Below are 26,657 nucleotides of genomic sequence, written 5' to 3'. Positions count from 1 at the left end.
GGTTGGGTTAGGGGATAGACAATATTGTTTGGTCAGTATAAAATCTATAGAAGTCTATGGAAAGTCCCCACAATTCACAAAAACAAACATGTGTGTGTGTAGTGTGTGTAGTAATGATGACAACACGATCTTCAAAGATATTTTATTTTCAGAATTAAAGCTCCTGCCACCTGCCAGTTTGGGTGCGTTTACAGATATGATGAGGATGAAAATGAGTTGTAATATGAGTGCACTGCATACGTCTCAAGATACAGCTGAGCATGTTTACATGAATACTCACCACAAAAGCCATTTTCCCCCAATAATTTTGTGTTTATTTACCACTTAAGTGCAATAAGCAATATATATATATAAAAAAAAAAAAACTGAATTTGTCACCCTGACAGCTCTCTGTGCACACACTTCGGGTGTTTTTGTCAATTATAGCGTTTAAAAATTCTTTTTAACACAGCCAATCAGAAATTAGAATTTGTTGTTTCCGGGTAAAGTACCTGATCCCGCTAAAAATACGTTTGTTACAAGGCTTGCACATACAGAGTGGATGTTGGAAAGGCAAGATAAGACAAATGTGCTAGGTATTAATAGAGGTATGCAATATATCGTCTATGATAATAATCATAATTGTTGTTTAAAAGATATGCAGTTTCACATTATCCAGTATATCACAAAAAACAAAAAAACACCCCAAAGAGTGCATGCATACACTATGAGATGATAGTTAGACTACTGCAGGACACTACATTTTAGACACAAGTTCCTGTTTTTGCTCTATTTTGGCAACAAAAACAGTTTCAAACAAAGCCACAGCAAACTGTTTTGCGTCTTTGAGCAACACACAACAGTGTTTGGTTACTGAATAAAGCAGCCTTTGAATGAATCAGTTGAATGAATGACTCACTGATTCACTTATGCAGCGACTTTCCGCCACCTACTAGCAATTTTTGGTTTGTATTTAAAGTGTATTTTCCCAATTTTCCCCCCAAATAATTTCAAATATCAGTACTATGCGAATTTATTGATTAAATGTAAGAATTTAACACACACTGATGCTTACATTTAATTAGGTTTGAAAATTCAAATTTTTGGAAATTTCAAAATAAATTGGTCTTATAAAGGTAAAAATGCCTAGAAAAGTTAAAAATCTATTTAAACTTGAAAGTTAATTTCTGTTACTCCTGCAAACTAACCATCTCTCAGGAACTATTATTTTGCTAGATAAGACCCTTATTCCTAAGCTGGGCTCATGTAGAGCGGTCTTTGAAGCTGTAATGAAACTGAACCTTCAACCCGTTGGTCACCACTGAAGTTTACTGTATGAAGAAAAATCCTGGAATGTTTTCCTCAAAATCTTGGATGACATGGGGGTGAGTAAATTATCAGGCAATTTTCATTCTGGAAATGAACAACTTCATTAAAGGCACCAGTGTAGTACAAAGGAAATGAAAAAGACTTAACTGAATTGATATTTAGGATAATATATTTTCAGCACAGAATTCTGTGACTTCCACGAGTAGTGAATATATGGAAATGCTACAGCATGTTTCCTTTACAAGGACCCATCAAGCCAACTGCCAGGTAATGCAGGTAATGATTCAAATAAGCAGATACACATAATCCATCCTATTAAAGTTAGCAATTGTGGTTGTTCTCAGCTGTTAATGAACTCTGTATAGAAACTTATGGAAGAAAAAAAATATTCTTATTAACTTATCTTATTAATTTATCAGTTCCCACTTCCTACTGCTTTATCTCTTTGGTAGGAGAAAAGCTGAATGTTGGATTTACAACTCTTGGGCTATGCTCAATCCTTGTTCCAGGAGAAATAACACCTCAGCATGTGCAGAGGTTCCTGTTGGCCCAGCTACAGGACGAGAACAAAACCCTTCAGGTTTGCCTAAAAACACATCAGTGTCTGTGATTCCCTCCAGCTCTGTGTTGGAGGGCAGTTCAGTGACTCTGATCTGCAGCAGTGATGCAAATCCAGCAGTGTTGAACTACACCTGGTCCAGAGAGAGTGAAGGACAGTTGGAGCAGCTGCAGACTGGACACACTCTTACCTTCAATAGGACCGACCTGAAACACAGAGGCTGGTACCACTGTACAGCTCAGAACAAACATGGCAGCCAAAACTCATCAGTGTTTCTGGACATTCAGTGTGAGTAATACAAAACAGCTAATTTTTGTCACACTCGTAAAAAGCTTCTAATTTGTTCCGTTAATGCTGCCACATTACTGTTTATTTCAGTTTTATTTAAATGGTGGGACATATTTAGAGGTTCTCTTTCACAGAAATAATTCATTCTGATCAGTGTTCGAATTGTGTTAAAGCTCTTGGGGAGTCCCCCTAACCAGACCCCCAAATATGATTCATATTTTTGTCTTGTCCTTGTTATCATTGAGAAAACCTAATTCTAAGATATAAAGGCTTATTTTACGATGATCAGTGAATTAGGTGTACCAAACAATCACTAAGCAAAGAATAATTAAATATCTAGCCGAGAAAATTAATAATTTCAAACAAGTTTAAAGTGATTTTTACTTTTTGTGGGCATTTTTTTTTTACCATTGTGAAGCCATTCTTTTTTCTGAAAGTGTGCATTATCTTTTGCGTCAAATCCTTATATTTAATCAATAAAATCACTTAGAATAATAAGACATTTTAGGCTGTTACCACACAAATAAAATCATTATCAACAAAATTCATCTTTTCAATATAGAGAAAACACAAACACTGCATCTGAATTGGCATTAAGACGTATTTACCCACTGTTTAATGCAAGACATGAATGCATTTAACCTGCAGTTACAAATGCATGAATAATGTTTTCATATTTTAATCCTAAAATATTGAATGCTGATATGTTAAATTATTTTAAAAAAATGAAAAGGTACTTTAAATGTGAAATTACAACCGCTGGTAGATGTCAGCAAGTCACTGTTAATAAGAGAGTCATTGCGAATCATTTAAATGGTTGATTCATTCAGGAACAGAAACACAGTCATGTTGTTTGAAGATGCAAAACAGTGCTGTGGCTGTGTTTGGAATGATTTTTGCTGGCGAAATAGAGCAAAAATAGCCAATATGGTGTCTAAAACGTACGTCTTTTAATATTAACTTCTGGTTTAATGAACTGTTGTATAAAATCAATATTATATTTATAAAAAAGGCACTCTTCGTGTGATATTAATTAACTATATGAAATGATATAAATATACATTTTCTGCCCACATATCCTGAATTTTGGGAAAATGCATTTTATTGGACTGAATCAGGCAGTGAAAGAACACACTCTAAATGAGCACAGTCAGTCTAGCTAGTGTTTAAGCACTCATAACTCCTTTGATAATCAACGAAGCTGTCCATACACTGTATGATAAATTAATCTCTTACTTACATAGTTCGTACATCTGCACTTTGTTGATGAGGGAATTCGGGAGTTTCTGAACAAAACTCCAGGTTTCAGCAATGACTGTTCTGAACGCCTCTGATTGGCCACTGCATTCTAAACTCAACAGAGTCGTGTGTGATTGGTTATAATACGCAACGCTGTAAAAACACGTACAAATAAAATATGATGTGACGTGAGCAGGTCTAAATTTAATACAGCATTCGAATCTTTTCATTTCATTTTCACTAGTTTTATGCTTCAAGTATTATAGTTTTATTGAAAAAATCAGGGGACCCCTTAATGCTTATGAGAGGTCCGGGACCCCCCCAGCCCACACCCCCTTAATTCGAACACTTCAGTATATCTGAACACTTGCGTGTTTTGCAAATACACACTGAAATGGCTGCTGATGAATCAGCAAAATCACTCAGTTCAACATTAGTCACACATTTGTTTATGACAAAATGTTTTTTGTTGCAGTTACAGTCATGCTTTTCTAACCAGTGTAACAAGGACAGAGCCAGTAGTAAAACAGAGATCATAAGTGCTAATAAAAGGCATGGTTCAGACAAAAATGAATTTTCTCTCATGTTTTAGTGTCCCTCATGCCATTCCAAACCTGAATGAATTTATTTCTTCTGCAGAGCACAAAAGATATTTTGATTTTGCCCAAACAATGAAAGTCTGTAGGGTCCAAAAGATTTTTTGTTGTTGTTTAGTTTACATTACCACATTGCTGTTTGTTTCATTTAAATGCAGGGATAAATTTTGTGCTTTAAGTTCCAAACTCTTTGAATTTTGAGTCCCATATATTGTAACCTTTAGACTTTCAGATCAGTATATCTGGATTCTAGTCAGTAAGACTGAAGTGTTTTGCAAATGCACTCTTCTGACTGTTGGTGCATCAGCACTGTAGCTTATTTAGTCATGATTCGCACATACATTTGTGACAGTGTTTTTTGCAGCATTTTTTACATCATGCTGATCTCACTAGAGTGATAAGAACAGATCCAGTGGAAAAACAGAGATCACAACTGTTAAAGTTAACAATGTCAGTTAAAGTCAGTTGGGTCCAAAGCAGCATTAATCACTGACGGGAGCAGAATCATTACAATTATTCTGTTTTTCTCATTTTAATACTTTCAGATGCCCCTAAAATCTCTCCATCCTCCAGCTGTACCAGAACTGATGTACCTGTGTGTTTCTGTGAGGTTGATGGGAATCCCTCTCCTGAACTGGAGTGGCATCTGTCTGGACGTCCTGTCACTAACTCTTCAAACATGTTCATCAGTGAAGAGCGATTGAGCAGCACAGGCTTGAGGAGCTCCATCACTCTACATCAGTCTCTCACAAACACATCCACTCTGCAGTGTGTCAGCAAAAACACTCATGGCACTGCAAGAAAACAACTTCAGCTGCCTCTCTGTCATCTGCAGTTTGCAGGTAAATCATTACAGGCACATCACAACATTGTGTCATCAAGTCAGGAACCATATATATTCTATTAATATTATGTCGGCCAGTTAACTTGGTAAAATAATGTTTTATATCAAATCCTTTATATTATTTATGAAGTGAAACTTTTATACAATGCATAATAAAGCACTTAAGACTGCTGTATTATGAAAATAGACACTAATAAAGCAGTTTTCAAAATATGGCCTCTCGTGGCTTATTGCTTCAAATTATACCACTCATATGTAAGTCTTTTTTTATAAAGTCTTACTGAATTGTACAGCTGTCAGGTTGTACAACACCTGTAATTTCCACAAAAAATCACTGTACTTAAAACAGCAAGAAAAAACTTCTTCTATTTTACTACAAAGTCAAGATACTCCATGTAAGTTACTCTCTGTTTCATGTGCATATTGTGTGTTTTTAGATTGTCATCAGACTATGGTTTCATTCTTGATCATATTAACACTGATTCTGGGTCTGTACGCTCTGACTGTTGGACTTGGACTAGGTAAATAGTAGATATAGTAAGTCACCATGATGATGATGATGGGGTTGAAGAGTTTTTTTGTTTTCAGGCTCACAATGAGGCAGCCGGCACATATGCGTCTCTTCATCTCTCTGCTCCACCCTCTGAATATGAGACTCTGAACATTAGGAGAGGTGACACACAATAAACAACAAATAGACATTTTATCTCCTCCTTTCTCTTCCTTAGTCAGCTGTATTTTCAGGATTTTTATAATACATATCTTTCCACATGAAAGACTTGAGATTTGATCTGTTAAGAGTTTTAATTTGCATTCATGATCTAATAGAAAACAACTAACTGTACATGGATTCTTCATGTTTTTAAGCCTGATGCATTACAAAACATTTTATGTGCATATGGACCCTACTTATTTGTTTGTCGTAATTTCTGTCATTTTATGTACTATTTCTTGGGTGATGTACATGTTCATTATTTTTACATATTGCATGATTCTTCTGATTCTGATCTGTTCATCTCTGGTTGAATATTTCAGTCAAATAAAAATGAAAAACTTCATCCACATAACTTAGTGCTATTGAACTGTACTGGTGCTTCATTTTTTTATTTCCTAATTTGACCAAAAGAGAGCAGCATTATGAGCACATTATCCACCGAGACTGTATGTCGTTGCTCGTGTAACACGGTATTTGAAATTTAAGTGATTTCGTTTTTTTCATTCATTGATAATATTGATTATTATTTACTACATTATCTCCTGACTTTTCCTATCCCTTCTCTTACAGTACATCTATAAAACCTGTGCACTACATCTGAGGTTTCCTGAAGCCAAACTATAGCTTTGTGTGACAGACTTAAATTAGACAAATGTACAAATTTATGCAAGTTGTATAGTTTTTGTAACAATAGACTCTTTTTAATAGAAATGAAATTAAAGTCTTTGTGTGAATAATGCATGTTAATGCTGATCCAGGAAGTACTGCTGTGATGTGATGAAAAAGGGAAGTTATAATAGATCTGATGCAAGTCAGTAGATTATGCTTCAGATTCTGTTTCTGCAGCACAGCTTCAGTCCGTCTCTAATCAGCAGCAGGAGTTACAACCGGAAACTTGGGATCTAAACAGGAGTTTCCCACACTTTCTGCTCTCAGGAAGGTCAGATTCAATTTCTTTTACAAATTCCCTCTGTCAGATTTTGTTAGTCTTTTTGCTGTTTTAAATCTATTACATTAATCTAAATTAATATACTCATTGTACATAAACAGATGCTGTCATGTCCAATATGTTAAAATGCTTTTGAAAAGTATGTATTATATGAACAGTGGTAGATTTGTCTTTATTTAATTAGTAAGGATTATTATAAATACTATACATTAAAAAAAAAAAAAAAAAAACTCACTAAATTATTTATTATTAATCATTAATTTCTACTTATTTCTACTGCTTATTTTTATATGGATAAAGCAAAAGTAACTCATTGTTTAAATATCTAATTGCAAATTCATTGCTGTATTTATTCATCTTGATTGAATGTTGTCAGTACTATTGCAAACTCAAAGAAATTTTAATCACAGAAAGTATAATAACAGATAATATATAACAGAATTTGTGCATAAATGAGGTGTATGGGGAGTGGCTCAGTTTACCCAGTGTTGCATTTATCTTTTTTTCCCAATTTGCTTTTCACCTATAGGTTGATGTTCATTATTGATTGAAAATATGAACATCTGGACAGCAGAGAAAATAATTCTTCTCGGTTTTCTGTGGAAAGGTTTGAGTATATTTCCATTTAGAAATTAAATTAGAAAAAATTCAAAACCCCTTTTTTGATATTTATAATGTTTTAAATTATTTCTCATGTTTCTATTATGTTTGTGTTGTAGGTGTTTGCTGTAGAGATTTTAGTATCAGTTTGCCAGAAAATATTGAAGCTCTCAGTGGATCATGTGTGATCATAAAGTGCAGGTTTGAGATTGAGGACAAGTATGATGGAGACCTCACAGAAAGTGCAGCTACAGGAATGTGGTTCAAAGATGGAACACATCCGTTTATCAATCAAGTGTTTAATTCCAGCAATACCAAACCTAATCACTTCAGTGGGAAAATAGCTGGAAAACTACACAAAAAGGACTGCACCACTATCTTTTACAATATTACTTCAAATCATAGTGGTAAATATTACTTCAGGATTGAGGGCAATGGTGGACTGAAATGGAACTATGATAGAGAGTCAACTTCAATAAATGTGATCGGTGAGTGACTTAAAGATGGGAAATATTATGACAAGTTGTGATCTAATACAAGTAAAATAATATCAGTATCACCATCATTATCTGAAATGATGAAGTGACAAAACAAAATAATATAATTGTGTTTTTTTCAGACTCTCCCCCCAAACCTATAGTGCAGCTGTATGTGGAGCAGAAGGAGGTGCAGGATCAGGAGGAGGTGTTGGAGGTGTTGGAGGGGAGCTCTGTGAGTCTGCGCTGCTCTGCTGAGACTCTCTGCTCCTCTCCTCCACCAACTCTCACATGGAGCTCCACTCCCAGAATCCCCCTCAGTGAGAGCAGCAGACTACAGGAGCTCATCTCTGATCTGAACTTCACTGCTACTCACCGTCAACACAGAGTCACTTTCACCTGCACTATAACCTACCAGCTACAGGACAAGAACAAAACAGCACAGAACAACATCACATTACATGTTCAGTGTAAGTTTGTGATGCTTTTTAGTTTCGACTTGTTATTCATATCATAGTGATTTTATTGTCAGGTCCTGAATTTTTTTTCCCTTCAGATTCGCCTAAAAACACATCAGTGTCTGTGATTCCCTCCAGCTCTGTGTTGGAGGGCAGTTCAGTGACTCTGATCTGCAGCAGTGATGCAAATCCAGCAGTGTTGAACTACACCTGGTCCAGAGAGAGTGAAGGACAGTTGGAGCAGCTGCAGACTGGACACACTCTTACCTTCAATAGGACCGACCTGAAACACAGAGGCTGGTACCACTGTACAGCTCAGAACCAACATGGCAGCCAAAACTCATCAGTGATGCTGGACATTCAGTGTGAGTAATACAGAAATAGAGAGTCTTTCAACCAAGTAATTGTACCTAATGTGAACTGCATTGAAAATGTACTAAGAAAAGTTACTTTCTCTCTGTTAGATCCTCCTCAGATCTCTGCTTCCTCCAGCTATATCAGTGGAGATGTAATGGTGTGTTTCTGTGAGGCTGATGGGAATCCCTCTCCTAAACTGGAGTGGCATCTGTCTGGACGTCCTGTCACTAACTCTTCAAACATGTTCATCAGTGAAGAGCGATTGAGCAGCACAGGCTTGAGGAGCTCCATCACTCTACATCAGTCTCTCACACACACATCCACTCTGCAGTGTGTCAGCAAAAACACTCATGGAACTGCAAGTCAACTGTTTCATCCGGTTTTCATCACTGAAAAAGCTCCATGTAATTTGAATTGAACAATTAATCTATTTCAGTTGTTGATATGTCAAATATCAGTACAGTTGCTCTGTAGAATAAAGAACGTTTCTATGAACTTTCCACAGGGTTTAACACTTATTCCCTCCTGGTTGGAGTCGCAGCTGGAACTTTGTTCATGGCAATCTTATGGGTCACAACACTGCTGTACAGGTAAGTAGACTATCTCACAATTTCTCTAGATTCCCTCAATCTTTTAACAATATTATGTAATTATTTCTGTAGATATATCTTCAGGACTCAAACGGGAGATAAAGCTGGACTGATTCAGAATGATGCGGTATGTTACAAAATATCATTCCATTCATTTATAAATATGTCAAACTCTTGTGCATAGAAGTTCTCTACTGATGATTCTCCATTTTTGTTCATCCAATAGGCTGACTTGGTGGACAGTGGGGGAGAGCCTTTTTATAGTAATAAAGTTATGATGTCATCAGCTGAAGACCCCACACCAAACCACCCAGAACCCCTACATTATTCAACAATTAACTTTACAAACACCAAACCGGAGTCAAACGACATCAGAGGCATCTCTGCACTTACTACCGATTATGCTGTGGTCCGATATTGTGGTCAAAACGCAGTAGATAGTGAGGCAAAGATCGCAAAGAATTATTCTTCAATGCCAGATGGAGAAGCCATTTACCAGGTTCCTCACAAAGCAGCAGCCAAACAGGAGCAGATATGGACGTAAATCAAGGTGAATCTACAAAAGCTTGTTTAAAAACAATTTTAATTCATTTAATTAGATTTAAAGCGCACTGAAATATGTAACTGCTGTTATTGTGTTAATAACAAACATTCTTTGGGTTTGCTTGCTTGCTTGAACAGTGTCATATGTGCAATATTTTGTTGTCAACAGGCCTACTTGCTTAAAAATGCTTCATTATGAAGTGTTTATGAAATCATCTCTTCAACATTATGCAAACATTCTTGAATAGATTTTAGCTTTTAGCAAGGGGAATAATGTATGCAAGATAAAAACAAAAGAAAAAAGCAATAAAGTATTACATTGCTCACTTAAGGCTTCAGTTTGTAAAAGTTATTTTCCAGCTATACAAGTTTTAAAGTTTCTCTCACATATACCAGGATTTAACTGTCAAAATATTAAAAATTCTGTATGTTGTTGTCAGAGTTCAGTTGCATATTGGTTATATTATATGGTTATATGCATATGATTTTATTATAACAGATACTGGCTTTGTTCTCGAAGGTACATTTATCTTTACTTATCTTTGCAAATTTGCATGAGTGATAATGTACTATATTTAAACTTTGACCAAGTTCTGCATGCATACAGTTGAAGACAAAAGTTTACATACACATTGCAGAATCTGCAAAATGTTAATTATTTTACCAAAATAAGAGGGATCATACAAAATGCATGTTTTTTTTTATTTAGTACTGACCTGAATAAGATATTTCACATAAAAGACGTTTACATATAGTCCACAAGAGAAAATAGTAGTTGAACTTATAAAAATGACCCCATTCAGAAGTTTACATATGCTTGATTCTTATTACTGTGTTATAAATGCTATTTAAATATTGTTCATGTTAACTAATATAACGTTAGTTGGATATGTTAACAATTGGAACCTTATAGTAAGTTTTACCCTATATTCTGAATCTTTATGAATCACTTGTATGTTTTTCAGATTCAAAAAGATAATTTTAAAGTAGTTAAACATTTCCATCGTGAAACAGTTAGTAGATATTAAAAGTTCAGCTACAGTTAATTACATCTTACCAGTCACACTTTTTGACCGGTAATGTTAACATTAACACGCGCATTAATTGCTTTAAATGGCCATCACGATGATGATGACGACCCAGCTCGTTCTCATTAAAAATTTACGATTGTTTTCAATGCCCACTATTCACAAGACAATCTTAGATCATTCTTTGTTTCGTTATTGTTATGGTGTAGTAATGCGGCTCAGTTCTGTACGAACGACTCTGGGTACGTCCTAGAGACGTCATTTTTAGAACGAGCGCGCGCCATGTATAAACACGTACAAGATTCGAATCCTTTGTGTGAGGTTCTGGAATTCTTGAGTTCCTCTAAAGTGATTTCTTCTGATAGAGTGAACACAGCAAACGGTAACATGTGGAAAAAACTGCTAAAAGAAAAGCGGGAGGAGTTTGAGGAATGGTATGGGAGGTTCAAAAGACACGAGAACTTCCTTCCAGGCTGAAGGGAAGAGTACAGATTACTAACACCTGGACTATGGAGTCCTCAACTAAAATACACTCGATTAATTTAATACCACCTGTGCAAATCAGGATTAGCTGGATTGAGGTTGCCTATAAAACAAGGAATGAACCAAGAAAAGGTTAAAATTGTATGTAACTGAGAAGCAAATCCAAGAAAAACAATAGCAGCAGAAGAAGCACTGCAATCAAAAAACAAACAAATTAATTAATTAATTAACACACAAACAAGTGTTTGAACAAGAGAAAGCTTTTTAAAAGCAAGCAATGTAAACTGCACACAACAGGTGTCAAAATATAAAATTAGGAATGTCTAGGAATCGCTTTGTAATGAATTCTTGCATAAATTATTGCAATCAGCTGTTGTTGTTAGTTTTGCAACATTAGTATTGTTATTATTTGTTGTTAGAATTACATATTTTAACAATATCCCCATGAAAACAGTAAAGAGAAAAGAACAGCTGTTTGAGAGAGAGAGAGAGAGACATTGTCAGAATTATATTGGCACCCTAAAAAATAGTACCAAAGAGCATTGGGAACATAAATCTGTATTTATTGTTTGTCTTTCTGGCTATATATATATATATATATATATATATATATCACAAAAATCTTTTCTTTTTTTAACAAAATCACATTATGAAAATATTTTTTTCTCTAATACACATTGGCCTAGAAATTATTATGAGTAAAATCTTTGAAGATCTACTGTACATTCCCATTTACATTTACATTTTAGGACACCAGGGTGACTAAATATATACAGGAATATAAATATGAGGGAACACAAAGGTCAATTCCCTTTATCATCCATCATAATGACACAAAAAAATAGAGTTCTGCAGATAGTTCCAATCAACAGGAAATGTTAACAATCTGCCTACAGTGATTTGTCTGTGTCTAAACTGTCTTAATGCAATGTGAGGAAGAAAGTTTCAGTGGCACAAGACTTTCCAAGGATCACAGCTGGAGAATTGCAGAAAATAGTCTTGGAGTCATAATGAGCTATGGTTGGATCTTCCAGCAGAACAATGAACCAAAAGGACCATCAAAATTAAAAAAAAAAAAAATGGGACACTGAGCACAAAATGAAGGTTCTGCCATGGATGTCCCAGTTCCCTGACCTAAACCCTATAGAAAACTGAAGACAAGAGAGTTTATCATGGAGTTGGGAATCTGAAGGGTCTGGAGTGAATCTGGATGAAGGAATGGTATATGATCTCTCTATGTCAAGTGTTTTTCAGAGTCATCAGGCATTATAGGTTAGACCATAGCTGTTAAATTGGCCAAAGGAGGTTGCAAAAAGTATTGAATAAAAGGGTGCTATTAATTGTGGCCAATGTGTGAGAGAAAAAAAAAAACTTTCATAGTGACATTTCCATTCCTTTTCATTATACTTAAAGTAAAAGGCATTTTTTTTTTAAATAAAACATCAAAATAATTACCAGTGCAGATTTATTTTCACAGGCTTCTTTGTTTACATCCACCAAGGATACCAATAATTTTGATATATGAAGACTGGAAACACAATGTTAATCTGAAGTTAAACCTGCCTCCTGGTAGGTTTAATTTAAGATTCAATTTAGTCCTGAAGTAGCTCTAGTCTTCCTTCAGGAAATCAGCCTATTAAATTCCTGACTAGACTAAGTCTAAGACTATTTAAAACCATGACAAAGAAAGCAGATTACTGTTAATCTGGTTTAAAGGGCCACTTTAGTCTAGGACTAGGCTTAATCTCTGTCCGGGAAACCACCCCTAAAGGTTTATTCCAAAAGAAGCAGCGTCAGTGGTGGGACATGCTGCCCCCAAAAGTACCAGCACGTGAATATCGAGTCTCGTATTTTGACATCCCGAAGAAGTGGCCTGTAAGAAGTCTGCTTCTCGAAAAACCAGATAAGCCTGAAAACTACCTCATCCAGAGCCACATAACTGAAATACATTTAGTGAAGCCTGTGATGATCGACTTCCACACAGTCGTATGCCAGTCATTTGAAAAGAGTGAAGCTGGGCCATCTGAGACTGGTGAAGACCAGAGATCTGCTGCAGCTTCTGATGATGAGGAAGAATATTTCTCATTAGAAGAGTGAAGCGCAGCGCATAAGAAAGTGCATATTTATATATTTTCCCTCAAAGATCTCATTTGAAATGCATGAGGTGTATTCAGGTAAATTGGGGTGTTTTTTCCATTAAGGTGACTGGAAAAAAATGTCCTAGATAACCTGGATTAACCCAAGATGAGGTCTTTATGCCCACTCTAAACAAGTGAAAGAAAAACGGAAAGAGGAGCTCTTACTTTCTCCTTTTCTTTATAAATATGCACTTTTGTATATATACATTTCTATTAATTAAAAAAATAATAATTGTAAAAATCTTCAGTGTACTTGTGTTTGAAAAATATGCATTTCAGTCTTTATAAATGATTTTAAATATATTTTATTAAATAGAAGATTATTATTTTATGATAATTCTGAAATTATTATGAATTATTATTATTATGAACAATTGTAATAATTTATTTGAAATTATAACAATGTCTTGTTTCTGTATTTGGTCAATATACAATTCAGCTGTTTATTACACAAACACTAAAATAGCTATTTATCGCCATCTTATGTAAACATGAAGCACTTTAATATTAATTTTAACATGTATAGACATAAAACTAAACATTTCGTAATTTCTTGTTCATTCGTTTTGGAACTGTTTTTTCTCTTCACGGAACCTTCATTACAAGTGAGTATATACTGTGTGGTGTGTGTGTGTAGTGTGTGTAGTGTGTAACGGGGGCGGATCTAGAAAATCATTTTTAGGGTGGCAAAGGGGTGGCATGGGGTCTATGAGGGGTGGCAACTCCAAAGAAAGCCCCCATGGATAGTTTTTGGGGATTTATAGTCTGACATACACATTTGTGTTCACAAATATTGCATTACCATTAAGTCATCTATACTGTTTAAAATGAAAAAATAAATAACAACATTTCAATGTCCATCATCATCCATCAAGTCAATAAACATTATAAAAAAAAACTTCAACAGGTTATACTGTAAATGTTTCTGAGCTTGTATCCCTAAAGAAGACATGCGATTCTATGAAATTACTACTTAGATGGTATAAATCATGTTTTAGTGCAAGTTTAAGATGTTAATGTCAATGATTAAATGTTAATTTCCTAACATTAGAAAGAAATATTATAATATCAAAGCACTGAAACTGGATCAGTTTTGGAAACAATGTTTGATTTTCTGTTATTAACAGAGGTGGGAATGTCTGTAATCACTCATGACACATTATCAACCATAAAATCTAGCAACACCCCAGCATCTGCATAGTAAGAGCCTAGCAACCACCCAGAATATCCTAGCAACCAACTAGCAACACTTTACTTACATCTAGAACATGTAACTAACCAAACTATTTATGTTTTTAAACAAGTCTTAAGACAAGCCAGCATAAATTTGTCTTTCAAACGTTTCAATCTCGTTATTACAGGTATTCTTAAATGATTACACACAATTCAAATACAACGACTCTCCTGCCCAGTGAACACTCATGAGATCAATAACACTAACAAAAAACTCTTATTAGGAAATAATTTGCAACTCAATGTCTATTACAGTATACAACATAAATTAAATTACAGATAGCTAATTCAGCAATTAACATTTGGGTAAAAATATTTTCATTTTACTACTGTAAAGTAATCTTGCAGATGAAAAGCACTAGAAAAGTTCAAATAACAAAGAACTGTATATGAACTTGGTATGTGCCAAAATACAGTACAGTAAAAAGTAAAATTAAAAATTAAATTCAGCATCCTCTGCACATTTGGCTAAATATTATTATATATAGAGTATACAATAATATTTGGTCTCCTGACACAAGATTATATCTCTAGGTTGTCATTTCTCACACTCTAAAAAATGCTGGGTTAAAAACAACCCAATTTGGGTTATTTTGGCAACCCAGCGCTGGGTAAAAAAGGGACGAACCCAACGCTGGGTTGTTTTGACCCAGCAAGTTGGGTTGAATTATTGACCCAGCATGCTGGGTTGCTTTTTTTATGGTTTAAAATTACTACACTGCTAGGCTAAAATGAACCCAAAATTGAGCTAGGCATTAAATCTACAAATCTTGATCATTATAAAATCACTTTAACACACACAGAATGACTATCAAAAGATAAATGTTTATTAAAAACTACAACAAGAGAAAACATTCAAAAGTAACATGCATGTGAAAAATGCAGAAAAAGTATGGCATTAGCAGGTACAGAGTTTATAAATGAAGCACTGAATATCTGCTGACTATTTTGTCTGGTAAATTCTGTATATTGTATAAAACTACTGTACAAAAACACTACTTTACAATAATTGTACAATTAGTTAATAGTTTCTTTTTTTTTTTTTTTTTTTTAAACAAACTAAAAATAAAACCACAACATTAACCCTGACATTATAACATTTAACACAAGCAAATGTGTGAAGTATTGTGAGCATGTGTATGAATGAGTGTGAACTCCATTTCTACTGAACAACACAGAACAAGCATTTGACATTTTGTTTTTAGACTATACACTTATGGTTTGTTTCATAGTCCATGATCACATACAGAAAATGCATCACTGCCAATTTTCATTATCTCTTTAAGATAGTTGATGTAGTCATGAAGTCCCATCAGCTCAGCAAAGGCGTGCAACATCTTTGACATTATCCAGGGTGGCCTCCTCCTTTAAAACCACTGTTGCATCAGTTTGGGGGAAAGATCATTTCTCCTCTTTGTCCAGCATTCATCCCAGTCACCACCTGCTCTTCATCAGTGGCCTAAAAGAGAAAACATTTAAAAAAGAAAACATTTAGTTCAAATGTAACCATTTTCAAACAGAGGTGCATCCAATTCTGTAAGGATGGGTAACTAGACTGTTTTATTATTTCAACCATATTGTGTGGTTGTTTATTGTCTTTGTCTACCACAGTGCTCTAGAATACTACAGTAGCAGATCTTAAAAGAATGAAGCTCTCTTATGTCTCTGGCCTTTTAACCTCTACATAAAACATTATTTTACACTTAGTCAAACAAAAACAAAACAAAACAAAAAAAATTATGACCTTTACTTGCCTTAAACCACCTTTCCCTCTCTTATGAACGAGCTGAGACGATCACCTCCTCACACAAGCAGGATTCTGCGTCATTAACTCCAAAGTTGGTTTAGGTTCTGCAATTAAAAACACAGACATCAGTGGTTTAATTAAAATGTGAACAAGTCATCATACTGTTCAAAATGTGAAGCAAACAAACAGGAGACAACAGAAACATGTATTTTCTAGAAAAAACCTGCATCAATCTCAAAAGAATTAAGCGCTCACCTATGTCTCTGGCTTTCTACATAATGTCTCTGGCTCACCTACATAAAATGTTTTTTTACTCTTAGACAAAAAAAAAAAAAAACCTGATTACATGACATTATAACCTTTACTTGCTTTTAACCGCCTTTCCCTCTCTTATGAAGCAGCTGAGAAGATCACCTCCTCACACAAGTAGGCTTCTTTGTTGTTAACTCCAAAGTTGGTTTGAGTTCTGCAATGAAAAACACGAACACCAATGGTTTAAATAAAATGTGAACATGTCATCATACTGTTCAAAATGTGAAGCAAACAAACAGGAGACAACAGAAACATGTATTTTCAAAAATACTCACATCAATCCTGAAAGAATGAAGCTCTCCTATGTCTCCGGCTTACAACATCTACAAAAAAATAAACACTCTTTTACTACTAGTCAAAAAAATATATAATATGGAATTATGACATTATGACCTTTACTTGCCTTATACCGTCTTTCCCTCTCTTCTGAAGAAGCTGAGGAGATCGCCTCCTCTCACGCGCGGCCTTCCGTGCCGTTAACTCCAGAGCTGGTTTGAGTTCTGCAATGAAAAATACGCACATCAATTATTTAATTAAAATGTGAACAAGTAATCATACTATTTTTGCATCAAAATATTAAGTAAACAGGCAGAAGACAATGGAAACATTTATTTTCTACAAAAAGCTCGTATCAATCAAAAAAGAATGAATCTATCCTGATTCTGGCTTTGAACATCTACATAAAACATATTTTTACTCTTAGACAAATAAATAAATAAATAAATCAAATAAAAGATAACATTAAATTATTACCTTTACTTGCCTTAAATCGCCTTTCCCTCTTTTCTAAAGCTCAGAAAAATCGCCTCCTCACACAAGTAGGTGCCTGTGGTGTTAGCCCCAAAGTTGAGTTCTGCAAAAAACAGACATCAATGGTTTAAATAAATGTGAACAAGTCATCATACTGTTGTTGTATCAAAATGTGAAGTAAACAGGCAGAAGACAACAGAAACATGCATTATCTAAAAATAACTCGTATTAATCCTGAAAGAATGAAGCTCTCCTATGTCTCTGGCTTTCAATCTCTAAAAAAAATACAACCATTCTTTTACTAATAGTCAAAAAAAGGTGATATTATATGGAATTATGACCTTTACTTGCCTTGTACCGTCTTTCCCTCTCTTCTGAAGAAGCCGAGCCGATCGCCTCCTCTCACTCGCGGTCTTCCGTGTCGTTAACTCCCGCCGCGGCACAATGAAGACTCGAAGCTCAACAAGTCTGAAATATTAAATGCAACATTACTTTTAACAATTAAAACTTAATGAGCCTTAAAATCATTAAGCTAGTCTTCATTACACGACGCCGTTTTCTTTAGGAAACTACTTTCAGTTTAATCGCGGGAAAAAAAAGTTTACGAATTAACATGTAAATCGGTTAACGCTCCTCTATTAACACCTAAATCTTGTGTAAATATGACATATGAAACTCACAGACGTTGTATTAAAGGTATCTCTTCCGTTCAGTAGAAGAGGCCGTTAAGACTATTTCTGAGGAGAGAACCGCCTCAGCGTATTTTACAATAAAAGCTCTTTTCCGACTTTTCCCGCGTTCCATTAAGTCTCAAAATACTCCCGGACACACATAATGAATGATGATTTTACATTTTTAATCTTTACTTACCGAAAATCGTCCTTCACTCGCTTCCATCTGCAGACGCTGAGAAAATGGCCGCTTCTCGCACTTTTTGACGTACGGTGGACACGACGTGCCTGCTCTCTCTCGAGTCCGCGTTCCTAACCCAGCACCGCTGGGTTATAAATTAAGACCAGTTTTAACCCAAAATTGGGTTAAATTAACCCAACTTTCTTACCCAGCGGTCTCAACCCAGCATTTGGGTTGAAAAAACAACCCAGCGTTTTTTAGAGTGCAGTTCTGCAAAAATCCAGTAGGTTTCACCTAAAAAATGGTTACAGATAAAATTTGACAGTCACACTTCTAAAGGTGTACAACATGTACTACAGTCAACTGTACACATATAGAATAGTGAAATAGTTCCATCATCTAATATACTGGTATACTGTACTATAATTATACTGTATGTGATTCGTTAATTTCTTGTTGGATGCAGAGATTCTGATTGGTGTGTCATCAGTTTGGCTACTTAATGTTTAACTTACTTATTGTTAAACTTTTTGAGAAATGTGTCTTTGTTTTTAGCACTGAATGAATGGTTTGGGAATATAAGCCAACTAACATCAGTTACATTGTGTTAACAATTGAGAAAACTGCAATACGACCAGATGCTTACCCAACTCTGCTATTAGTTTCCGTGATCGGCATCTTCTTATTGATTTCATGCTATTATTGTTTCGTCGGATACGGCAAAAAGGTCTATATCAATGATGAACGTGGTGCGAGCGGTCAGAGAATCGGATCACCAAACAATTACACGATGAATCTCAGACATATCAGGACTCCGGACGGGATCAGATGTCTCAGAGGACTTCTGAGTTAGCTGAGAAGCAGTAATTATCTGATTAACGAACACATCTAAAACAATTTGTTAGTGAACTGGGCCGCGTTTTGTGTTTTTGACTCAAAACGAACCGGTTGATAAGAGTCATTTGTTAATGAAGTCCATTACACTGGGCGCGCTGCATGCGCGTGCAACTTTCGTGCACATTTTATTGAAAGACGTGTTTTTTACCATTATTTTGCGTTACGCTGTCATCGCTGCGGCTGAAAAGTAGCACATGAAACAGTGCTTACATTTATATTTTATTCTGTGATAATTCTGGGGTGGCAGGTGGGGTGGCACAGCTTTTTCTTAGGGTGGCAGTTGCCACCCCGTGCCACCCCGGTAGATCCGCCCCTGGTGTGTAATGATGACAACACGATCTTCAAAGATATTTTATTTTCAGAATTAAAGCTCCTGCCACCTGCCGGTTTGAGTGAGTTTACAGATATGAGGATGAAAATGAGATCAATTAAAAATGCACATTATGTAATATGAGTGCACTGCATACGTCTCAAGATACAGCTGAGCATGTTTACATGAATACTCACCACAAAAGCCATTTTCCCCCAATAATTTTGTGTTTATTTACCACTTAAGTGCAATAAGCAATATATAAAAAAACTGAATTTGTCACCCTGACAGCTCTCTGTGCACACACTTCGGGCGTTTTTGTCAATTATAGCGTTTAAAAACTCTTTAACACAGCCAATCAGAAATTAGAATTTGTTGTTTCCGGGTAAATTACCTGCTCCCCCTAAAAGCAGGTTAGTTACTAGGCAAACGTGGATGCTTGCACATACAGAGTGGAAGTTGGAAACGCAAGATACGACAAATGTGCTAGGTATTAATAGAGGTATGCAATATATCGTCTATGATAATAACCATAATTGTTGTTTAAAAGATATGCAGTTTCACATAATCGAGTACATCACAAAAAAACAAAAACACACCCCAAAGAGTGCATGCATACACTATGAGATGATAGTTAGACTACTGCAGGACACTACATTTTAGACACAAGTTCCTGTTTTTGCTCTATTTCGGGAACAAAAATAATTTCAAACAAAGCCACAGCAAACTGTTTTGCGTCTTTGAGCAACACACAACAGTGTTTGGTTACTGAATAAAGCAGCCTTTGAATGAATCGGTTGAATGAATGACTCAGTGATTCACTTATGCAGCGACTTTCTGCCACCTAGTAGCAATTTTTGATTTGTATTTAAAGTATATATTTCCCAATTTCCCCCCCAAATAATTTCAAATATCAGTACTATCCGAATTTATTGATTAAATGTAAGAATTTAACACACACTGATGCTTACATTTAATTAGGTTAGAAAATAAATTGGTCTTATAAAGGTAAAAATGCCTAGAAAAGTTAAAAATCAATTTAAACTTGAAAGTTAATTTCTGTTACTCCTGCAAACTGTCACCACCGCGGTCTCTGTGGCTCCCTCTAACCGCTGTCAGCGGGAACCCTCTCCGGAGTTCTAACTCACTACATATCCCACAATGCCGTACCTGGGGCCCTCACTTCCGGTTCCGGGTCACCCGTAGCCGCTTCCTCTCTGGCGGCCATTTTAGGCCGCCGGCTGGTGACGCTCTCTGCGAAGTTTGGTTAGTCTGACTATCACTCTGAGCGTTTTCATTTCTAGTGTTTTCCTGTTGCCGATTGGACTGTGTTTATCGTGTTTGATTTATCGCTGCCTGCCCCGACCTTCTGCCTGGACTATCGTTTACTCTCTGGATTTTCCCCATTGCTCTGTTTGCTGGTGATTAACTCTGCCTGTCCGACTACGAGTTTGTCAATAAACATGTCGCAAATGGATCCCACGCCTCCCGAGCAGTCACTGACCGCACAACAGAAAACTTCGCCGCCATTGGATCCAGTGACCGCCCAGGCGACACCATCGGCAAGTCCCGCGACAGTTCATCAGATAACAACCGAGCTGTCGGCACAAGCATCTACCTTGATGGCGCACCAGCACCAATTGGATCGCCTCACCGATCTCACGGGGCAGCTTGTGCAAGCGCTGCAGGGTCTCCAGCTAACGCCACCTGCCACGCCGCCACCCGCGGCGCCGCCCGCGATCACGCCTGCATCGGGGGGCGCAGGCGTTTGCCGTGAGTCCGCGTTTGGCGTTCCCTGAGAAATTCGACGGCTCCCCCGCCAAAAGTAAGGGATTTCTTTTGCAGTGCTCCCTCTTTGTCAGCCAGCAGCCACATTTATATCCGACAGATGAGGCTAAGATTGCTTTCGTGTGTTCTCTGCTCTCTGGACGAGCCTTGGACTGGGCCACCGCGGTTTGGCGGCTGGATCAGCCCACCTTCCCGTCATTTCAAGCCTTCCTGCAACGTTTCAAGGAGGTGTTCCAACCAAGCTCGGAGAACGGAGAGGCGGGCGAACAGATCATAGCACTGAAGCAAGGCCGTAGGACCGCGGCGGACTATGCATTAACCTTTCGCACCCTTGCGGCTCAGAGCGGCTGGAATGACGGTCCCCTCAAGCTCCACTACAGGAAGGGGCTGAACGCCGAATTGCAGGTAGATCTGGCCTGCCGGGATGAGGGATTACCGTTGGAGCAGTACATCGATCTGTCCATCCGAGTCGACAACATCATGCGTGCACGTAAGCCCGGCCGCCAATTTACTGCCTTGCCTCCACCGATGTCAGTGGTCGATGCGGCACCGGAACCTATGCAGATCGGAGCTGCCAAGTTATCGGTCGAGGAACGTGAGAGGAGACTTCGTGGTAACCTGTGCCTCTACTGCGGCCAACCAGGCCACATCCGGGCTACCTGCCCCACGCGACCTCCACGTCAACGAGCCGCGGTGAGTAACGATGAACCTCCATTAAGTCGGTGTGAAATTCCCGTAGTGCTGGGCTTCAGGGATGTCACGATTAAAACCACCGCTCTCATTGATTCTGGAGCTGCTGGGAATTTTATTGATGCTGCCTTCGTTGCCGCAAACCTAATTCCTGTTTCCTCTTGCTCTCCACATGTGACAGTGGCAGCCCTCGACGGACGACCATTAGGCTCTGGCAGAATCCAACACACCACTACCGATCTCATCCTCCGTCTGGCTCCTGATCACCATGAAACCATTCGCTTCTTCGTAATTTCATCACCCCACTCACCCATCGTCCTAGGATACCCTTGGCTCAACCTCCACGGACCCACCATTTCCTGGGATCGCCGCGTTATCACCAGCTGGTCGCCTTTCTGTCACAAGCACTGCGTTCAGCCTGAGAGCCCGGCTCGACCCCCGTCCTGCTCACCATCCTCAACCAACTCCATACCCGCCGAATACCAAGACCTACTCGAGGCCTTCAGCCAGCAAAAGGCCACCCAACTACCACCTCATCGCCCAGGTGATTGCGCCATCGACCTGACACCTGGAGCAGCCCCCCCCAGGGGGCGCATCTTCCCACTGTCGCAGGCGGAATCAGCTGCCATGAACACGTATATTCAAGAGGAGCTGGCTAAGGGTTTCATCAGGCCTTCCACCTCCCCTGCATCCGCAGGTTTCTTCTTCGTCAAGAAAAAGGATGGAGGCCTCCGTCCCTGCATCGATTACCGTGCCCTCAACGAACTTACAATCAAATACCGTTACCCACTTCCTCTAGTTCCCTCGGCCCTGGAGCAGTTACGTTCTGCCAAGATCTTCACAAAGCTGGACTTGAGGTCGGCCTACAATCTCATCAGGATCCGCTCCGGGGACGAGTGGAAGACCGCCTTCTCCACGACCAGCGGGCACTATGAGTACCTGGTGATGCCCTTCGGGCTGGCCAACAGTCCATCATGCTTTCAGGCTTTCGTCAATGAAGTATTCCGCGACATGCTCAACAGATGGGTAATCGTTTACATTGACGATATTCTCATATACTCAAGTTCCTACTCCGAACACGTCACCCACGTCCGGGCCGTTCTGCAACGCCTCATCTCTCACCAGCTGTACGCTAAAGAGGAGAAATGTGAGTTCCACCTGGACAAAGTCTCCTTCCTCAGATATATCATCAGCCCTGAGGGGGTTGCTATGGACGAACGCAAGGTCAACGCTGTCTTGAACTGGCCGTGCCCAACCACTCTCAAGGAACTCCAACGGTTCCTTGGATTCTCTAACTTTTACCGACGCTTCATCCGAAATTTCAGCTCTGTGGCAGCGCCTCTCACCGCCATGGTAAAGAGGGGAGCTTCACGCCTCACCTGGTCCCAATCGGCAATTCAGGCCTTCGATGAGCTACGTCGTCGGTTCACCACCGCACCCGTTCTCCACCATCCTGACCCTGACAGCCCTTTCATGGTGGAGGTGGATGCTTCGAGCACCGGAGTCGGGGCTGTGCTCTCACAGCGCCAGGGAGAACCAGCCAAGATGTTCCCGTGTGCCTTCTTCTCTCATAAACTGAGCCCTGCAGAGAAGAACTATGACGTGGGTAATCGTGAATTATTAGCAATCAAGTTAGCCCTGGAGGAGTGGCGGCATTGGCTTGAGGGCGCCAAGCACCCCTTTACCGTGCTGACGGATCACAAGAACCTCGAATATCTCCGTTCGGCCAAGCTCCTGAATCATCGGCAGGCTCGCTGGGCATTGTTCTTCTCAAGGTTTAACTTCTCTGTCACCTATAGGCCCGGCTCCCAGAACACCAAGGCCGACGCCCTCTCACGCCTCCACAAACCCGAACCCCAAGTTGACAACCCTGAATCCATACTGCCTCCCTCCATGATACTAGCACCTGTGGCCTGGGACCTCATGACGGAAATCACTGAAGCCCAGGTACAAGATCCCACACCTGCTGAGTGTCCGCCGAACCTAGTCTATGTCCCGCTCACCCTCCGACCACGAGTACTCACCGAAGTACACCACACCCCGAGCTCAGGTCACCCTGGAATAGAGGCCACAATGCAACTGCTGGGCAATCGGTTTTGGTGGCCAGGTCAACGAACTGATACCATCCAATTTATCAACAAATGCGCCACATGCAACATCTCGAAGGTACCGCGCCGCCTACCCGCCGGCCTGCTGCAGCCCTTGCCCGTGCCACAACGCCCGTGGTCCCATATAGCCGTTGATTTCGTCACGGACCTTCCCCATCCAACGGTTATACCACCATCCTATCCGTAATAGATCGTTTCTCGAAGGCCTGCCGCTTCATCCCTCTGACCAAGCTCCCCGCTGCCATGGAGACCGCTGAGTTACTGTGCAACTGGGTGTTTAGACTCTACGGCCTCCCAGAAGACATTGTTTCCGACCGCGGGCCCCAGTTCTCTTCACGTCTTTGGTCAAGCTTCTTCAGCCTCCTCGGAGTTAATGTGAGTTTGACTTCAGGGTACCACCCCCAGGCCAACGGACAGGCAGAAAGACTGAACCAGGAGTTGACCCGCTTCCTCCGCACCTATTGTCATAATCAACAGAACACCTGGAGTCGATATCTCTTCTGGGCTGAATACGCCCAGAACTCCCTGCGCAAACCCTCCACTCAACTCACCCCGTTCCAGTGCATCCTAGGCTTCCAGCCCCCTCTCTTTCCCTGGTCCGGCGAGCCCTCAAACCTACCCGCGGTCAACTCCTGGTTTCAGCAGAGTGAGGAGACATGGAACCAGGCCCACGTCCATCTGCAGAGCGCCATCCGTCGCACCAGAGCCCAAGCCGACCGAAGACGTCGTCCCAACCCTCCTTATGAGCCTGGGCAATGGGTGTGGCTCTCCACCCGGGACCTACGCCTTCGACTTCCAAGCAGAAAATTAAGCCCCAGGTACGTGGGTCCGTTCCAAATCATTAGACAAATTACACCAGTGTCATTCAGATTAAGACTTCCGTCAGAATACCGTATCTCACCCACCTTTCATGTTTCCCTGTTAAAGCCCGCTGACAGTCCGGAAGGAGGGGAGATCCTAGACGAGACCGCCTCCCAGGGGCCTCCCCCCATCATCATCGACGGCGAGGAGGTCTATCAAGTTAGAGCCATCTTGGACTCCCGGCGCCGGCGAGGTCACCTACAGTATCTGGTCGATTGGGAGGGGTTCGGCCCAGAAGAAAGATCCTGGGTCCCTGCCACGGACATCCTCGCATTTTACTATTATTTTTAGCTGAGATAAGACCCTTATTCCTGTTTGAGCTGGGCTCATGGACTAGTTTACTCTCTGGAGCTCTGTCTTTGAAGCTGTAATGAAACTGAACCTTCAACCCGTTGGTCACCACTGAAGTTTACTGTATGAAGAAAAATCCTGGAATGTTTTCCTCAAAATCTTGGATGACATGGGGGTGAGTAAATTATCAGGCAATTTTCATTCTGGAAATGAACAACTTCATTAAAGAGCACAAGTGTAGTACAAAGGAAATGAAAAAGACTTAACTGAATTGATATTTAGGATAATATATTTTCAGCACAGAATTCTGTGACTTCCACGAGTAGCGAATATATGGAAATGCTACAGCATGTTTCCTTTACAAGGACCCAGCAAGCCAACTGCCAGGTAATGCAGGTAAAGTTTCAAATAAGCAGATAATCCATCCTATTAAAGTTAGCAATTGTGGTTGTTCTCAGTTGTTAATGAACTCTGTAAAGAAACTTATGGAAGAAAAAAATATTCTTATTAACTTATGTTATTAACTTACCAGTTCCCACTTCCTACTGCTTTATCTCTTTGGTAGGAGAAAAGCTGAATGTTGGATTTACAACTCTTGGGCTATGCTCAATCTTTGTTCCAGGAGAAATAACACCTCAGCATGTGCAGAGGTTCCTGTTGGCCCAGCTACAGGACGAGAACAAAACCCTTCAGGTTTGCCTAAAAACACATCAGTGTCTGTGATTCCCTCCAGCTCTGTGTTGGAGGGCAGTTCAGTGACTCTGATCTGCAGCAGTGATGCAAATCCAGCAGTGTTGAACTACACCTGGTTCAGAGAGAGTGAAGGACAGTTGGAGCAGCTGCAGACTGGACACACTCTTACCTTCAATAGGACCGACCTGAAACACAGAGGCTGGTACCACTGTACAGCTCAGAACCAGCTCATGTCTTTTGACCAGCAGAGGGCAGCATTATGAGCACATTATCCACAGAGACTGTCAGTCGTTGCTCATGTAAAACTGTAGTTGAAATTTAAGTGATTTAGGTTTTTTTATACATTGATAATATTGTTTATTATTTACTACATTACATCACCAGACTTTCTTCCCTCTCCCTTCTCATACATCTATAAAACGTGTGCACACATCTGAGGTTTCTCTAAGCCATACTATAGCTTTGTGTGACAACAGACTTAAATTAGACGAATGTACAAATTTATGCAAGTTGGATAGCTTTTGTAGCAATAGACTTTGTTAATAGAAATGAAATTAAAGTCTTTGTCTGTGTGAACAATGCATGTTAATGCTGATACAAGAAGTACTGGTGTGCTGTGATGATAAAGGGAAGTTATAACAGATCTGATTATTTTTAAATGGATAAAGCAAAATTACCATGTTAAATGTTTAAATATCTAATTCCAAATTCATTTAGGTATTTATTCATCTTGATTGCATGTTGTCAGTGCTATCACAAACTGGAAAAATGTTGGATCTTAAACAGGTACAGTTTTTGAGAAATAAGCCATTCCTAAATATATAACAGAACAGAGGTTATTTGGGGGTGGCTTTTTACACAAATTGCATTTTCATTTTACTTTTTTTTTCAGTGTTTTACTTTTTTTAATCTAAAATTTGCTTTTGAACATAAACAGATGTTCCTTATTGAATG

General features: G+C 39.0%; 2 protein-coding genes across 2 annotated transcripts; both read left to right on the top strand.

Annotated features, from left to right (window-relative positions):
* The first annotated feature begins 1,522 nt into the window (after positions 1–1,522).
* Positions 1,523–26,125, top strand: LOC127160719 (vascular cell adhesion protein 1-like). The gene is made up of 3 exons (XM_051103376.1): positions 1,523–1,575; positions 1,818–2,073; positions 25,889–26,125. Exons 1-3 carry the CDS (start codon positions 1,538–1,540, stop codon positions 25,964–25,966), a joined length of 372 nt encoding a protein of 123 aa, XP_050959333.1. The 5' UTR covers positions 1,523–1,537; the 3' UTR covers positions 25,967–26,125.
* Positions 6,257–9,848, top strand: LOC127160717 (sialic acid-binding Ig-like lectin 14). Its single transcript, XM_051103374.1, has 9 exons — positions 6,257–6,489; positions 7,028–7,105; positions 7,218–7,586; positions 7,718–8,044; positions 8,131–8,397; positions 8,497–8,793; positions 8,895–8,979; positions 9,052–9,106; positions 9,206–9,848. Exons 2-9 carry the CDS (start codon positions 7,054–7,056, stop codon positions 9,521–9,523), a joined length of 1,770 nt encoding a protein of 589 aa, XP_050959331.1. The 5' UTR covers positions 6,257–6,489; positions 7,028–7,053; the 3' UTR covers positions 9,524–9,848.
* Positions 26,126–26,657: the final 532 nt, after the last annotated feature.

Source organism: Labeo rohita, unplaced genomic scaffold (assembly GCF_022985175.1).
Source record: "Labeo rohita strain BAU-BD-2019 unplaced genomic scaffold, IGBB_LRoh.1.0 scaffold_438, whole genome shotgun sequence".
Classification (NCBI taxonomy): Eukaryota; Metazoa; Chordata; class Actinopteri; order Cypriniformes; family Cyprinidae; genus Labeo; species Labeo rohita.
This window is presented reverse-complemented; position numbering and strand designations above follow the sequence as displayed.

Bases quoted from the DNA above. Each gene is read 5' to 3' on its own strand.
- LOC127160719 (XM_051103376.1), top strand. From the start codon at position 1,538: ATGTTTCCTTTACAAGGACCCATCAAGCCAACTGCCAG. The intron at 1,576-1,817 runs GTAATGCAGGTA...TCCTTGTTCCAG, and splicing joins CCCATCAAGCCAACTGCCAG to GAGAAATAACACCTCAGCAT. The intron at 2,074-25,888 runs CTGAAACACAGA...AATAGGACCGAC, and splicing joins TTACCTTCAATAGGACCGAC to CTGAAACACAGAGGCTGGTA.
- LOC127160717 (XM_051103374.1), top strand. From the start codon at position 7,054: ATGAACATCTGGACAGCAGAGAAAATAATTCTTCTCGGTTTTCTGTGG. The intron at 7,106-7,217 runs GTTTGAGTATAT...TTTGTGTTGTAG, and splicing joins TCTCGGTTTTCTGTGGAAAG to GTGTTTGCTGTAGAGATTTT. The intron at 8,794-8,894 runs GTAATTTGAATT...AACTTTCCACAG, and splicing joins CATCACTGAAAAAGCTCCAT to GGTTTAACACTTATTCCCTC.